Source organism: Chroicocephalus ridibundus, chromosome Z (assembly GCF_963924245.1).
Source record: "Chroicocephalus ridibundus chromosome Z, bChrRid1.1, whole genome shotgun sequence".
Lineage (NCBI taxonomy): Eukaryota > Metazoa > Chordata > Aves > Charadriiformes > Laridae > Chroicocephalus > Chroicocephalus ridibundus.
Genome location: NC_086316.1, coordinates 49,965,446 through 49,982,090, shown reverse-complemented (window position 1 = coordinate 49,982,090; position 16,645 = coordinate 49,965,446). Strand labels below are relative to the sequence as shown.

General features: G+C 41.4%; 1 protein-coding gene across 3 annotated transcripts in view; it reads left to right on the top strand.

Moving 5' to 3' along the window:
• The window catches only part of ADAMTSL1 (ADAMTS like 1), a 470,149-nt gene that overhangs the window by 426,968 nt on the left and 26,536 nt on the right, over positions 1 to 16,645 (top strand). For all 3 annotated transcript variants that reach the window (XM_063321445.1, XM_063321444.1, XM_063321446.1), the window contains 4 exons: positions 2,911 to 3,038; positions 6,525 to 6,653; positions 13,701 to 13,880; positions 15,722 to 15,856. In XM_063321445.1, coding sequence (XP_063177515.1) covers positions 2,911 to 3,038; positions 6,525 to 6,653; positions 13,701 to 13,880; positions 15,722 to 15,856 — 572 coding nt within the window. The remainder of the gene's footprint in view (positions 1 to 2,910; positions 3,039 to 6,524; positions 6,654 to 13,700; positions 13,881 to 15,721; positions 15,857 to 16,645) is intronic.

Genomic DNA, 16,645 nt, shown 5'->3' with positions numbered 1-16,645 from the left:
TTTATGACTCCTACTATATGGCTCCACTTGCAAAAATTAATTTCTTTAGCTTTAGTCTAGGTACTGTCACAAAAACATACGACACAGGCCCCAGAAAAGCGTTGGTTTTCAGTTACTCAATAGAATGAAAACATATGATGCAAAAAGCTGCAGCAGTTGAAAATATCTGTGTGGTTCCAGTAAAAGATCCTTGTCTTGAGTCTGCATATTCAGCCTGAGTGCATGAATGTCCATACTCTGTCCTAAGGTTAAAGTGTCAGGTTAACATCAGCATGGGTTCTGAGTGCAATTTCAGAGACTGCTGGTATCTATACCAATGCCTGGAGACTTCTGTAAATTACAGAAAAATGTTTTATTTCGAAGAAAATTCAGATTAGCTTCCTTAGGAATCAATTTAAAAAGTGAAAAATCCTTGAGGGATTTATGCATTGTTTAGTAAGCCTTCCAAGTATACTGTAATTTCCGTGACTGCGAACCTGTTGGTACTAGATAACTCAACTTTTCTAGAACAGAAATGTATTTTATAAATGGACATGAAGCAGAATGTAAACAGTAGGTGATACAGATTTAGGTGCTTGTGAGGTGCCATATGAATTAGTCACCGATATAGGTCCTGTAAAATACATTTTTGTCTCGGAGACAATGCAGTGTGGAGCAACCGAGATGAGACTGATTAAACATTAAGCTGTATATCTTTAAGTCTATAAACGAGATTCTGAAGACATGCTGCTGACAGAAAGAATTGCTACAGCTGGTATTTTTTTCACCACTGACAAGCAACTCAATACCTAACAAAAATAGCAATCTAGGAGCAAATAGGGAATCCAGCCAAAATCATTCTATGCAAAGAGGGATAATAAAGATCTACTTTCAAGAAAAGCAGCTATGCCAAATTGTGACACGCAAATAACAGAAAGAATTATTGAAAAGAAGGGGACGTTAGCTTTGTTTCTAGAGAAGGACATTAAAACTTGGATTGAAAAAACAGGAAGATGGAGCTACATTGGGAGTTTATTTTTTTTAATGGCAGGTATGTACCTAGCCTGTTTCTGTTTCTAAAAATATTTGTGCTGGATCTTGAGGTGACTTAAACTGACAAAGAGAGATTTATATCAGCAGAGTTGATTAACAACACACAGATGATGATCCCCTGTGTTTTACAAGGTGCAATATTAAGCAAGCTCTTTCCTCAACCTGAAGGTGAAAGAATCATTTCTAAAAACTTTTTCCAGGGTGTTGTAGGTGTTAGTTTGACATAGGACTGACTGACTGACCAGCCTACATACTACATTTGCACACATGCAGGCGGAACACACACAGCTTTTAACTGTTGTATGCCAGTATAATTTGGGACAAATTCTGAAGCTCTAATGAATTCTGTGTAAAGATTGAACCAGTCAGTGTTAAACTAAAAAAATTACGTGTGATATACTTATGTATGCTAACACTAGTCTTGTAAGTAAAGAAACTTATTAGTTGCTGGCACTGTTAGCAGTGGCTAACTAGGAGTCTGCTTTGTTTATGACTAAGTGGTAAGAAATAAAAGATCCTTGAAGGCTGAAGTGGGGAGGGAATTCTTTCAACCACTGGGGTTTTTTTGCTGTGCAAGCGAAGATGCAATTTAAAAATGGTTAATGTTTGTTTTGCAAATGTGCATTTTTCCAGGCGCTTGCGAAACTTGGTTCACAAAAGGCAGCTTTTTCCTTTTATTAATAATTATTATTATTACTCAAAAAAGAGTCAAAAAAGAATTTTAACTCTGGATCTTTTTTCTATAATAGATTTTGATGGGTGGCCCTAATCTGGTTTGTTTTAGAGATCTACCACCCACAGTGCTATGCAAGATCAAGTATCTGCTGTTTTTTGGTCCATGAGACAACAGTTTTCATTGGGGGGCTGGGAGTGGAAAGAAACTCATCATTTCCAGGATCTGTGAGCAGACTTTTATTGCATGTGTTTTACAGGCGTATCCCTCCCCCACTTTCACCCTTGTCACCGTCAATCACAGCCTCGACTAAGAGTATATGTACAACAGCTGCTGAAAGTTGCTGATGAGAAAAGTAATTTATCATTAGGTTAGCTAAAAAATTAGGAGAAAGAAACATTAATCATCAAACACATTGTTCTGAAAATAAGGGAACATAAGCATTGACAAGAGCCCATGGACTGAATTCTTGCTTAAACAGGTATACGTCAGGACATGATGGAGTTTTACCTGCAAAACCAGACTGTGAAAAGAAGCGGCTCATAAGAGCTCTAAGGCCAAATTCATCCCATTTAAACATGGGCAGTACACTGAGATCATGGTAGGCTCCTCTCACTAGCAGAGGAAGGAAACAGTTGGTTCAGCCCAAGGAGGAGCTGAGTGTTCCTCTCTGTTTTCACTGACTGTTAGGGGAACAGCGAGACTGCTGAGTTTGTACAAAGTGCCCAGCAATCAAAGAATTTGGAGTCTGTTTCAGGCTTTGACACTGAGCCTGTGGTTCACTTCCCTTCTTTCTGCCTAGCTTCAGCAGGCTTCGTGATTTTTCCATTGCAATAATTAGGTTTTTTTCTTTACTATCGCTACGCCTACTTTGCAGAACTGGGAGCCCGGGCAGCTGGGCAACTCATTCAACATCATACAGGAAGTGACACAGCAGAGGAGGAGTTTTCACAAACCATGGGCAGATGTCCGAAGTACTGAGCAATCTTTCTCTAATACACAAATCAGTAGTAGTAGAACTGTGAATGAGACTAAAACTTAGTTTAAGTGATCACAGCTTACAGTCTCAATGTAAGACTTACAGGCCTGAAGTCCTGTACTGTAAAAAAAATCCAACAAACCTAAACCTGAAAAAATCCCAGTAAATGGATTTGTTCTCGCACAAACTAAAAGACTATTACATCTTTCTTTCTGCTTTACTCCAGGATATTACTTCAGCCTGATGACTCCTTGCAGATTCTAGCACCCGTGGAAGCTGATGTGGGTTTCTATGCTTGCAATGCATCCAGTGCCCTGGGATCTGACACTGTCTCCATTGCTGTCACTCTAGCAGGTAATAGCTCGCTCTCTGTGATTGCAAGATGGTCCCTTCCACTCCTGTGATCCTGGACAGAAATCGATCGTGGGGGAACAGATGGCTGTGGATGCTGGGTGGGCAAGGGCTGTGGGATGCTGGGTCAACAGAGGTACGCTGGTGAAAACACAGAGTACGAACTCTGAAAAACCCTGAGGCACAGTCTAACTTTCACAGACAGTCTGTGATATTTGTGGATTTCTGCAAGATGTCAATGCTTTTTCTCACTTGCTGCATCTGCTGTGCTCTCAAGACAGTGCTCATCCTGGTTATTCACAGCCTGTACGGGCAGCGCAGCCCAAGCATCCCAGTTCATATGCTTCTCTTTAAACCTATCACTGATCTCCTGAGGTCTAACAGACTGATCGAAGGACTTTTTCAGATGCACATTAGGCAAACCTGAAAAACACCAGAGCTGAAGAGATAGCCCTTTTCAGGATCAAGCGCCGTATCATATTCGATCCATTGTGGCACAAGCATGGCTGACACTGTTTCAATTGCTGGCAAATACAGGTTCACGAAACATGACCTTCTATGTTTATATTTCTCTAGTAACAATTGAGTTCTAAAGCAGACTAAATATCCTTTGTTAGTTTAGATTTCCTTTCTAAAGAAAACTCACCCAAATAAAAGCCAAAGGAACTGGGAGGTAGTGCACGAACCCAGCTTCTTCAAGGTTTGTTGGTAGGCAATGTCAGGAGGCTCGCAACCACGTCACGACTAGTAGAAGGACAGAGCGGCAAACATGAATAGGAGCTGTTGAGTAAGATGAAGGGACAGAAGAGGCAGCTAAGGACCGTGATGAGGCAAAGAGGTCTTAGAGAAGGAGGATCCTATTTGTCACAAAGGCAAAAGGGAACACATTAGGAATGCTAGAGAGCTTATTGATTTTTCAGACCTCTCTATTTCACTGTTCCAGAATGTGGAAGCACTTGGAGGCCTCCAGAGTGTGGGCACTTACCATCAGATGCTGATGGATCCATGTATGATTAGAGGAAGGAATAGCTGTTGATGTGTTTGATTTTTTTATAGTGAAAAGTCTAAGAGTGCAGCAATGGCCAAGCAGTGAGGCTCTGATGATCAATAAACCAACTGTAGAGAGACCTTGTCTGTCCCCTAGAAGGGGAAGAGCCGAATCCCCCAAGGTGGAAAAGAAAGATCTGCATCACAGCTACCTATTATATGTAGGCAAAAACAAAGAGACTGATCGTTTTTACACTACTGCAGATCAGAAATGTCTTTGCTGAACCCTGAGCAGCAGGGCAGTAGTGTTGCTGCTAAGACAGTACAGTGTTTTATACGGAGCAACTCCACAGTAAACCTCATGTTGCACCAGCAAGAAGCTGAACATGAGATTAAAAAATCATCAGTCAAAACTGCTGTTCTGTCCATATTGCTCCAGTGAGTTTAAAAGCCATGGTCTTTGTACAACATAATTTGTGGAGGCAGTTTTGCATAAAGCCGTAGAAAAATAAACAGAGCATTAGGTATACATGTGGCACAGGAGGGCTATTAGCTTTTTGATTATAATTAATAATCAAGGCTGTAGCTTAACCTTTTTAGATGAATTAACATTCATGCATCCCAGACTCAAGTTGAACTCTGCTTAGGGACTGGTATACATTTCCATCTCACATCCAAGCAAAGAGCGGAACATCTTATAAAATAAGGCCATAAATATCAAAATGAGATACTGAGCAGTTTTTGGAACAAAGCAACAAACTTTTTGGCATAATGGAAGTACTTTCTCCATAAAAACTGGAAAGCTGAGACCATCTTTAGAGGGATTAGGAGTGGGGCTGAAAGCATATTTCATTGAAGAATTTTCTGATTAGTTTAACACATGCATGGAAAAAAAAGACAGTGGAATATGCTTCCATTTTTCTCAATGGTTTGCTACTCGTTTATGGGTTGAACGGCTAATAGATTTTTTTAATCTTTTGATGAGATTGTGGAAACCAATCAGGAAAATAAAAGGTTGATGGATAGCTGAAGAATTTTTGTTTCTTTTCTTTAGGCTTTGCATCAAAAGCTTTTGGAGATATTTCAACAGTAAAATGTAGTATTTTACTTTGTTATTCTTAGACATTAAAAGGACCAAAATAAAAAAAAAAAAAGCCCAAACTAATATGGTAGGAATTCCAGGGCAGGAATTCCAGATGAAAGGCATCCTTTAAAAGCCCTGGAAATGTAGCTATATAGAGGAATTTATAGTTAGAGCTGAATTAAATTTTCAGGATTCTCCATGAGCTCAGTGAAACCAAATTCTTTTTCTCACCTCTATATTTTCTTCCTTGGTCACCTCCGGATTAACACACAAATGAAGCCAGTGGTAGACATTAGCCTAAAACTGCAGTTTCTGGAGGCAAATGACAATATCTGAACCTGTTCTGGTTATGACCACTTATTTAAAGGGGAAAAAACGTGTTTGTAGGCTTTTTGAATAAAGATGAGTTTGAAGGTACAGCACCCAGTTCAAAACACCCAAGCCCCATATCATTTAAAGTGATGTTGTCATGTTCTGCCCCCTCTGGCCGTCATCCTGCCTGCAAAGCATTTTGGCTGGGAGAGACAGCTGCCTTAACCCAGCTCTGTCAGCTCTGCAGCTTCACTCCCCCCTCTCAGAGCTAAGCCCAAGTATCTCTGAACTGCTTTGTGTCATGCAGGCGTGACTTTACAGTGCTCTACAAAAGGAGTTGCAGAAGGCTCCTCAAGCCCCTGATGGATAACTCCATAGCTAATCCCACACAGACAGGCACAACAGCCCTCGCTGGCTGTCACCGGTGTTAGGAAGCCCACTGAAAACAATTTGAAAAGTTTGTTGTGGGGAAAGCAGGTATCTTTTTAGAGATAATGTTAATGCATAACACCGTTACTACAGGCTTCAGATAAAACAAAACAGGTTATCTGATAGAAAGGAGCTTGTTTATGTCCCTCATCTTCTTACACCAGCCATTACGGGAAAACTTTCTGGTTATGGCCTGGTCTTCCCAATCCCAGTGTTTCCGCTGTAGGTTAAAGAAGACATGATCAATGTTGCTCTACAGCATGTTTCTCTAAACCTCTTGCACTATTAGTGCGTCAGTGGCCGTCACTCAGGCTTCTTTTTCCTATGTTTGGCCTTTGGCAAAGGGTGGTATTTTGGTTGCAGTACCAGGCAAGCCTCTCTCTGCAGCCCCAATTGTACTGGTGTTTATTGATTCAGCTGGTTCTCATGTGTGCCCCACATGGTTTTAATGCTCTTCTGCCTCTGCTCTAAGCATGCTTTTTCATTCTCCGAGACAACTTTTCCCATGGAATTTGGTGACACTGTAATATTATAAAGAGCAGGTGGCCTCACACTGCAGCATTTTACCTTATCCACCTGTCCCGTGTAGGTACTTTCACAAAGAGTGTCCCAGGCCATCTGTCCCATGCAAGTCCAGTGTGCTTGGTCTGATAAACTCTGGTGCTTCTTTTGTACAGGAAAGCCGCTGATAAAGGCATCAAGAGCTACTGTGATCAACACTGAATCGCCTGCTGTCACTGTTGATATTGGAAGCACAGTGAAAACCATCCAGAGAGCAAACATTACCATTAGCTGCCAGGTTGCAGGTGAGAAATTCCTTGGTCTCCCACGCACTTCAGCTCTAAATTTCTGTAGGATTCTTTGCTAAATTGGTGTCTCCAGGTGCAGCTGGGTGAAACTGCAAGATTTTCCTAGAACTAAGGCAAACTTCACTGCTTCCACTAATTCTTAGCAAAAAAATTGTCCTCTTTTTATCAATACCAATGAAAAAAGTGTAGTGGCATAAGAAAATTGGGCTAGGACAATATGACAGGCGTCTTTGTTAGAGACAGCTATGATGTGGATACAACATAACTGATACACATTCCTGCCTGTTAGGGACGTTTGGTGAGAATACACAAGCATGGACTGACTCATTTCCTTATTGATGGGGTTTTCAAAGTCCACTCCGGTTAGTTCCTTCTTTTTCTGCCAAACTCTGTTTTTTCAAATTAATGGTATGTTAGCACATTCTTTTTCTGATTTTTCTTTTTTTATCTTGGGAGTGCAGGAATTCAGAGGAATTCTGCTGAAACAGGCTTCTCCCTGAAACTGTTTTCCAGCCAGAGACTGAATGTCCCTCAGTCTTACAATGTCCACTTGTCTCTTTCCAATGGTGACAAAAAAAGGTTAACCTTATCTGTGTGTTGCAGTCCTATGGTCGTTGGTGGGAATAGAGTTGGTATGGGAGGAGGGGTGGGGGAAGAGAGAGCTGGGAAATCTATAAAGACCCAGGGCCAGCCCTTTGGTTCGTTACACTTTCACGTATAGTATGAGAGTGAACGGGAGGGGAAGGGATCAGCTTATAAAGCACAAAGCGAGCCATGCTGAGTGTTATACAAATATCTGCGGTCAAAACTTGTATGAAGTCCCTTAGACCCTTGCTTTAGCTTCTTGTCCCTAGCAGCTACTTCAGATGACTCCAAATAAGCATCTGCACTGCAAATATACAAATGTCCTGCTTTTTTTACACTTACTGCTCACTTTAAGCACTTAGTTGTTTTCAGTTTTCCTTCTTCAAGTGTTGCCAACCACACCCCTATACAAATTCTTAAGTGAAAAGAGTATCTGGCTCAAAATTCAGTGTTTGGTCATCTGTCGTTTAGCAAAGCATGCACAATAGCTGTGCCAACAGCTATTATTATTAATTACTCTCAGTGGGATTAATAAAAGAAAAATACAGTGTCATTTTTCCTAGTGGTTAATGCAGGAATAAAATCAGTAATCCTATTGCCCTCTCAACACAGGCAATAGACACTCCCTTGCAAGGAGACTCATGTCCAGTGTCTTTCAAGGAAGAAGGATATGAAAGCTGTACTCTTTTTTCCCCAGGCCCTTGCATGGCACGGCGTGAAAGAGACAAGTATTATATGAACATAAATTATTTTGGATTTCTCTCTCTGGGCTCTCTCAGCTGCAGATGAGGAGGCACAGAATGCGTAGACAGTGATTGCTGATTTAAGAAGTGCAGCCGTTTCCCTTCAGTATAAAGACATCATGAAGAGAACAGGACGTGGCTGAGCAAAGTTGTCACAGTTCTTATGGTGTCAGAAAACTACAGGAGGGGAGCACAGCATGGTCAGGGGCACAGACTCAGTGCCTTTTCTGAGAGGAAAAGAATCTCTAGCAATTTTATGAAGTCTACCTACTATGACAATGTATGTCCACAATGGCAAATTTTGCAGTGTCACAGCAGCATTGCTGTCTTCTCTACCAGAAGAAGGCTTTTTGCTATCTACAGGCATTATTGTACTTCTGATACAGAATAAATTTGCTTAAATCATAATTTTCTTCATGTTTATCTTCTGCTACTGCCTCCGCGGAAAATGTCAACTATATTTGACACCAGAGATTAATACCGTTGAAATTACGGTGAAGCCATAAACCAAGAGCTGTGGTGTGACAGAGGGAATAAGAGAGTGATTAATGAGGGCAAAACTATTTTATAGGCATTAGAAACCTATTTTCATACAAACAGTGTTAATAATTCAACATCAATTTTTAAAAAAGCTACATATGGGAAAAGATCCAGGAACAGAGTGATTTCTATCAGCTGTCTCACCTACACCTGGAAAATATACCACCTCATAAAAGCTGTTAAAGAAAATTACAATAAATATAATTTTTCTTCTAATGTAAGCACAATTTTTTTTGGTTTAGCGTCAGGCTTGTGATTATTCAACCTTTTAATATATTTTTGGTAATTCTACTTAGAATAATCAATTCCAAGAAGAGTAACATGCACTATTGATGCAGTCATCAAACGTGTCATATCCTAGTTACTTCTTCAGAGTAGATGAACTTTACGGCTATGTCATTTGCCAAAGTTCCCCAGAAGTGCCTATCAAACCATAGTAAGTTAATGCACAATGGTTAATGCAATAACAACTGATAATAAAAAAGAAATTAGAGTGTGAGAATGAAGTGAACATAATTAGAAAGGAAATGAACATCCAGAAATTATGTGGAGGCTTACCTAGATGAAAAAACTCTTCACAGAAGTTTCTTTTTCCTTCTAGTACTTTCCCTCTAGTGATTTCAAGATGCCCTGAGCCAGCACAGCAACTGAGAGTTGTTCCAAATCAGAATTTGGTGCCTATTAATCTTATCATTATAAGCTATGTTGCTATCACTGTGCTGTATAGTCTGTAGTATGGGACCATGCATGTATTGGATCTTGGTGTCTTGGCTCATACAGGGACGCGTCTTTACTGAGAGTCAGCAGGACAGCAGAATAAATATTTGTAAGAAAAATATTAAGTATGAGGATCAGTTATGACATTTTCTAAAGCTGCTCTTGCTGTCAAGGGACAGGAATATACACTTGCTGCTGACAGGTGTTGATAAGCCTGGAGAAGGTTTCTTAAAAACAAGAGATAATGAAAGAGAACATTCCCAGAGACTAGGGAGTAATTATATATTGCTCTTTAACTTCTTATGAACGGCACAGGCACTGTCAAAATCTATGCTCTTAGCTGAAATCTATAGATATTAACTGTAAGACAAGGGAAAACAAAATCTTTCTGGATGCATTAGAGTTTAATTGGCCCCTGATACAAATTATGTCAGGATGAAACTCTAATTTGGTTATACCACAAAGATGGTGTTGTGGTTTTGTTCAAGCTTGAATATCAGCCTTATTTCACTCGACATAACTTTGTTACTTTGTCTATAGAGGTGAAATAATATTTTTTAAACATAGTTAGTTGATTGTGGTCATACCCAGAGTTCTCCAAAACTAATCCTAAGGGAAGTCCCATCCAAAAGTCACCGAGGAGTCTTGCAGATGTCTGTGACTTCCAGCTGGAGGATTTTCTCCAAGCTTCAGAAAACGAGCAGCATTTCTGGAGTGGGCAATTTCATTGCTGTGGGCAATTTTACTTCCAAATGGGATGTGGGAGCAATTTGGATCACATCAATATCACTAGGAAGCTTTCTGTTGACTTCTGTTGACTTCAGCACTTAAGCTGTACAGGTATTCATTCAGAAGCCTCAACCAATCTGGCCCAAGCTGCTATTGAAAATACAGTTGGACGTGAAAGGAGGAACTAATTTTAAAAATCTATTCTTAGGGCATTTCTGCATGGTACCCTTCAGGCCATAAGACTTCTAACAGAGGCACGTGCCTGCAAAGTGTCATGTATCGTTAGTCACTGTTGAGTCAGAACAGGTTTGGAAGAGTGACTTAAAATATACTGCCATCCTGCCCTGTATATCCCTCGCACTCTGGTGTTTCAGCTTGCAGCTTTTTCCGCTCTCCTAAATATTTCTTTCCTCTGTATTTCATCTATATGCTAGCGGTTATCTTTTTCTAGTTCTTACCTTGCTTTGTGACTAGTTCATCAACTATACCAGAATCTGACATGCAAGTCACTATTTCAAGAATATTGTGGCATTGGAAACAAGACACCACTGCTAGATCCTTATATGGCTATGCTTCCTTTCCCCAAAAGCCCCTGGTTTAGCAAAAGTGTCTTGATCAGCATGCACAGTTCTGCTTGCTGCCATATCCCAGGTAGCCTTTTTGTGTTGGATACACACACAGTGATGGAGGGGAAAGCTGAAGAAGAATAGGCTTGGATAACTATTCACCACGTAAACTCTTGCCTGCCCAGCAAAGTGAGTTTTGTTTCCAGCTGGCACCTCTCAGACTTTCAGTCTCTGTGATTGTTTCTGCCAGGCAAACACACTCAGCGCTCTGTCCTCTGTCATTCACCGTTACCAACACAATTGATTGAAATGCTCTTGCTACCCCTTGTGGCAACGCTGCGCAATGATGTGTTGGCTCATCACTGTGCTGGCTGCCTCTTATTCCTGTCTTGAGGCTTATACATGTCACTAAAGGTGGAAGCACAAAGGAAAATGAAGCTGCTGCTCACTGACACATACTGCTAAACCAAACTGTAGGAACAGCTGTACGGGTTAGTTTCAAAAAATCTCCTGTTAGCGTGGAAACTTCACATTAAAGGCAGAGGAAGAACACGCTTTGTAGAGCAGCAGTCAGAAAAAGGTTTTTGTAGAGCTGCTGGGCTTTTTGTAGGTACACTGCACTTCTACAAGACTTAGCAGTAATACCTCAACATTAAGGGTTCTTACTTTTAACCCCTTGTTGCATCTGCTAGTGAAGTGTATTCAAGAGGAATCTGCCTTTCTGGACTAAGATTAGCAGAGCAGCTGTCTGCAAGAAGCAAATTAGTTTTGTCTGTTTCTTTGTATTAAATTATTTATTTTATTTGAGTCTCTACTCTTGAGGACTGTGGTCATATGAAATCCTCATTGTCCCTTTCCCTTTTTCTTTACCTTTCTCAGCATTCCTCATCCCTTCCTCTTCTCCCACTATTTGCACTTATCTTCCTTTATTTTCAAGAAATACTTGAAAGATCTGCCCAATTTTGATCTTCAAAACAAAGAAAGATGAGCCCTGGTTAGAATTGGAGAAAGCTGTTTAATCTTATAATCTTGTAATTGTTTATTTCTGAGGTACATTTCTTGATACTTCCATGCCTCAGTTTGTCAATAGCCATAATGTGAAAACCTGTGCATTCTAAGTAGCTTAGGCTACAAGAGAGAGTGGAACATCCCTTCACTAGGCTGGCATTGGGAGGACAAGCGCTGGGATATGAGTGTCAGGGACTGCAGAATTGGAAGAGTCTTCATTTTCTCTCCTTTGCTCTTCAGAGCTCAACTCTCAAACTTCCTTTCCCCGCAATGGAAACACAATAAACACACAGGCTTGAATAAACTCAAGGGCTGGGGTTGTTTGCTACTCAGCGGTTGTCTGAGATCCCCTAAGGACTCTGCCTCGATGCTCTGGAAAAAATCAGAGTGAGGTTTTAAGTGGTGGTCGGCCCACCCATGCCACATAGGTCAAAGAGTAGCAGCCAGATGGAGAGCTGTGCACTGGTCCTATGCCAGCGCGGGGGTCAGAAACAGGCCAACAGCCCACCCTTTTAAAAAAGCTGAGTTGTAGCAACACAAACAAGGGTAAGCCTTTGGAAAATGGCATTGTAGACAAGAATGATTAGTTCCCTGGGTATGCCGTGAAGGGTCCAGATTAGCATATGCTATTTACCATCAGACAAAGGTGAGAAAAACCCTGCAGTCTTTTACAGCCTGCTTCCTGCTACTTCCTGAAAGTGCATGAGCCTCTCTGCCCTTACAGGGCTTCAGCTTTCCCTCCTGGCTGCCAAGATCACACATACTCGTTCCAGATGTCTTGGCAAAGTCACCAGGTGATTCTGGGAGAGGTGGGGAAAAGGCCACAATGCTTTGATGTGGACGAATAGGGAGAATCTCCCTCTCCCACTTCCATCTGCATATGCTTAGCGAGGCACCTGCAATCAGGCGGTCACTATGAATACAGCCAAATGGGTGGTCATGCTCAATGACCACAGCCTGAGTGAGGTCTATCTGATGCCAGGACCACAGAATTGACAAACAGAGTGGGTTTTGGTTTTTGATGTGGAGGCACAACGAGAAAGGTACTGGCAATAGGCAGAGGAACATGTTGCTGTGATACAAGGCAGAGATGGATTTAAGGTGGGCAGCAGATACTTCCGAGTAACCGTCTGTATGCATGTCCTTAATCTACAGTAGACACAAGGAAACTGCATGTTCATGTGAAAGAGGAGCGGGTACCCATACAGAGGGTACTGCAAATGGGAGAGCATGCACTCCAGCGGTTACTAGGATTAGTGATGTGCTACTCCTTACAGACATGGTCCACACAGTATCATTTCCTCCCAGGCACAGCTCCATAGGTCTGTCCCATCCATTGAGACCTCCAATACCATTTCATATAAACCAATTGTTTAGTAGTCAGTAACTCTAAATTAACCTGATCTGGTTGGTATATCTAAATGGATGTAGAAATCCCTATGCCAAGGAAATACTATGTATTGCAAGAACAGTGGTCTTGCCAGCTACACATCAAAACCCATTACTACAAGAGGGTACCCAGCAGAGATAGCTGGACCTCAGATCCAAGCACACAAAAGGAGGCAATTATCGTGGGTTATGAATCTGTAACAATCTGTTGTCTGAAGACTCCTGGTGAAACCAGTGAAACTGCTTTTTTTGAGGATGTAAATGCTAATTGTTTGCAAAATTTCAAAAAGGAAGATTAAATGAATTAATAGAAGATAAATCCATAGACAGCTTCTAACTGCACAGAAACTACTTCTGGCTCAGAGAGTTCCTGAGCTGAAAACTAGTGGGAGGCTGGGAGAGGCACCAGCTTATGGCTTCTTCCAGAGACAGAATAGGCTAGGTTAACCTTTGTTACGATCCAACAGAGGCTTGCTTTAAGAGTGATGAGTTCAGAGTTCACTTGTACAATTCTGTGACACTAAAAGTGAAGAGTTCAATTCAGTTTTAACTCTTTTGCCCCATCTCGGACCTAAGAAACATAAGGGCAGGCAATGTGAAAGAGTTGACTAAACACTTCTGAACTACAAAAATTGTCACTTGGAAGTCATATTAAAATATTGTTTTAATTGTTCTATCTTAACAATTTTGACTGTAGCAACCATAACACTGTTTGGTTAGCAACCACTGTATCTTACTTGTGTTACATTTTGTCAATGTTTTTCCAGGTGTTCCTGAAGCAGAAGTTACTTGGTTTAAGAACAAGGTCAAGCTTTCCTCTGCTCACCATCGGCATGATGGGCTGCTGCTAATTGCAAATGTTTCTCTGTCAGATCAGGGGTTGTACTCCTGCAAGGCAGCCAATCTTCGTGGTGAGGTAACTGAAAGCTCCCAGCTGTTGGTTCTTGGTAAGTCCAGGGTATTTTTGCACTTGCAGCAATTGTAATGTGGCTGCTGGCACATCTAGCCTGCAGAACTAATCAGAGGATGTGGAAAGAGGGAATGCTATACAGGTAGCCCTGTTCTAAGAAGAGTCAGTCTGCATTTGTTCTCTGTGCAGCATCACCTGAAACAAGGTGGTGGTAAAAGGAAGATGAATAAGGAGAAAATGTGACTGCACGTCCCAGATATTCATTTTTACTCTTTCAGACTCAATACCTAAGAAGAGCATTTATTAACCATTTCTTAAAGTGGCTCTCCCGAAATGAGAATGATGCCAGTTTTTCTCTGTGAATTGCTTTGCCTCTGCCGAGCAGCCTTTCCATACATGGCTGTGTGATACTGACCTGTTCCACACCCGACAGGTGCATAAACCCAGTGCACTTCTAAAAATCACTTCCCAAGTTCTGTGAAGGGTGAAGTTTAATTTTTCTTGGGTTTCTAAACAACAGAAAGTAAGCCCAGCTGGGTGACTTGAAAAGACAATGTCAGCTGTGAAGCATGGGTGGAAATGTTACCTGGTGGAAACTGGATGGATGGGAAAAGGGTTTTCTTCCTAGTAACTCATCTTCTACCACTTCTCCATGCCTGGCAGATGAATGATCCAGCCAGACTTTGTAAGTGCTTCTGTACATTTGATAGTGAAGTGTCAAATTTTGAAACCTAGTCCCTGTTATTGGTGCAACAGCATTCAAGTATCTGTTACAGCTCTCATCTTTCATGACTAGGGTGAGCACAGGTCCCATGGAGGATGCAGCTTCCAGAGGAAGTTGTAAAGTGAGATTTCTCAGTTTCACAGGCAACACTAAACCCCCTTTATGAATGTTCACATGATTTCCCTGTGAATCCAGACTGGCTCTAGAAACTCAGCCTAAAAGAATATGTGTTTCAGTCTTTAAATAAAATCTCCCACATGATCTTTAAATCTTTTTCTGATCTTTATAAATGTCTGAGTTTTTAAAGATGGAAAGTTACTGTGAGTTATGCAAGCTGCTTATATTTGTAGGGAAATCACATTTTTAGTTCCTTGACAGAAAGAGACTGTTCAAGCATCCAGGACTCCTACTTCTGGTGCTGAACGGGATCAGCGATAGAAAACTTGCTGAGTGTGTGCCGTGATCTAATTGAAAGGGGATGAAGCCACCATTCACTTAAATCGCGTATTCCATCATTTCAGTGACAAACAGAATTGAGAATGAGAATGATAGGTAACACGATCGATTTTTAAAGTAGCATTATGGTTAATAAAGAACTAAATCCTGCAGTTCTCAGCATAGACTGATCCTCTTGAGCTCTGAACTCTCGGTCCTTTGGAGCTCTGCCTAAGTATACCACAGGATTTGGCAGGGTTCTAACCATATTTAATCAGGGCTTGATCTAGCTTGTAGCAGACATTAAAAAGTTTTCCACTGACTGCCACGGACATTTGATTCGGCTTCTATGCTGTATAAATTTGCTCTTTCATCCAAGCTGCTGTATCTCCTGATACCATGTACCTTTCATCACATATGAAGAGGGTCAATGAGAGTGCCATGGTAGCCTTCAGACATAATTGCTTTTATTTTGTGGTCATGCTGATCCAGATGTTACTTTAATAATTTCTCTAGTGCTTTACCTACCATGAGGCAAAGTGCACCTCTAGTGGTTGCCCGAAGTTGCTTAGTCTGCTCCTCTGAAATGGTAATATTGCAGCATGCCAAATAATGCAGCAATAGCTAGTGTGTCGGGGTGGGGCGGGGAGGGGGTATGTCCTTGAGATGTTTTCTGCTGTAGTGTTGCACATCACTTCAGTCTCCCAATCTGTTACCAGAGCCTCCACGACCTCTTCCTTACTTAGAAGACCTGACAGCAATACTTTCCAGTGCTGAGACCGGCACCCGTTCAGTGCTGACCTCTCCTTCAGGAACAAAAATGACTGTCAGTCCAGGGGGTTCTGTTCTCATAGGTAAGTCAAGTGCTTTAAGGTTTTTTTGGATTAGACGGGGTTTAGAGTTTAGATTACAGTTACACATCCAGTTATCCGTTACAGTTATGCATCCAGTTATCCAGCCATGGAGCACTGGGACAGAAGACATCAAACCAACAGCACATTTTCAGTCATAACAGGCACTGGAACAGGCTGCCCAGGGAAGCTGTGGATGCCCCATCCCTGGAAGTGTTCAAGACCGGGCTGGATGGGGCTTTGAGCAGCCTGGTCTGGTGGGAGGTGTCCCTGCCCACGGCAGCGGGGTTGGAACTAGATTATCGTTAAGCTCCCTTCTAACCTAAACCATTCTATGATTCTATAATCACTGCCAAATTGTTCTCAGAACTCAGAAATTAATTTTAAAAAAGGAAGTCCTCTTATTTGTGTCGTGCCTCAAAGCTGCATGCAGAATAAGGGCTCCATTGTGACACACTTTAGAACACCCTGTAAGAAGCAAGCAGTCCCTGCTCTGAGGGACTGTCAATCTCTTTCAACACAAGACATGGCAAACTGGTGTGCCAGTTCATCTAAAAGAAGAAATGCTTCTGGTTTTGTTTTTCTTTTTCTTCTGCATTTGGGTACTTGTCTTTCCATATGTCTGCTATTCATATTGTATATCCTTCTTCTTCAGAGCCTTTTCTAGAGTTTTGCCTGTCCCTCTAGACATGTTTTTCTCTTGCAAGCTCTCTGTTCCATTCTGTTCATTTTATTCTTCTTTGTTATATCACACAACCAATGTCTGCACGAGGCCATATGTGGAAATAATCC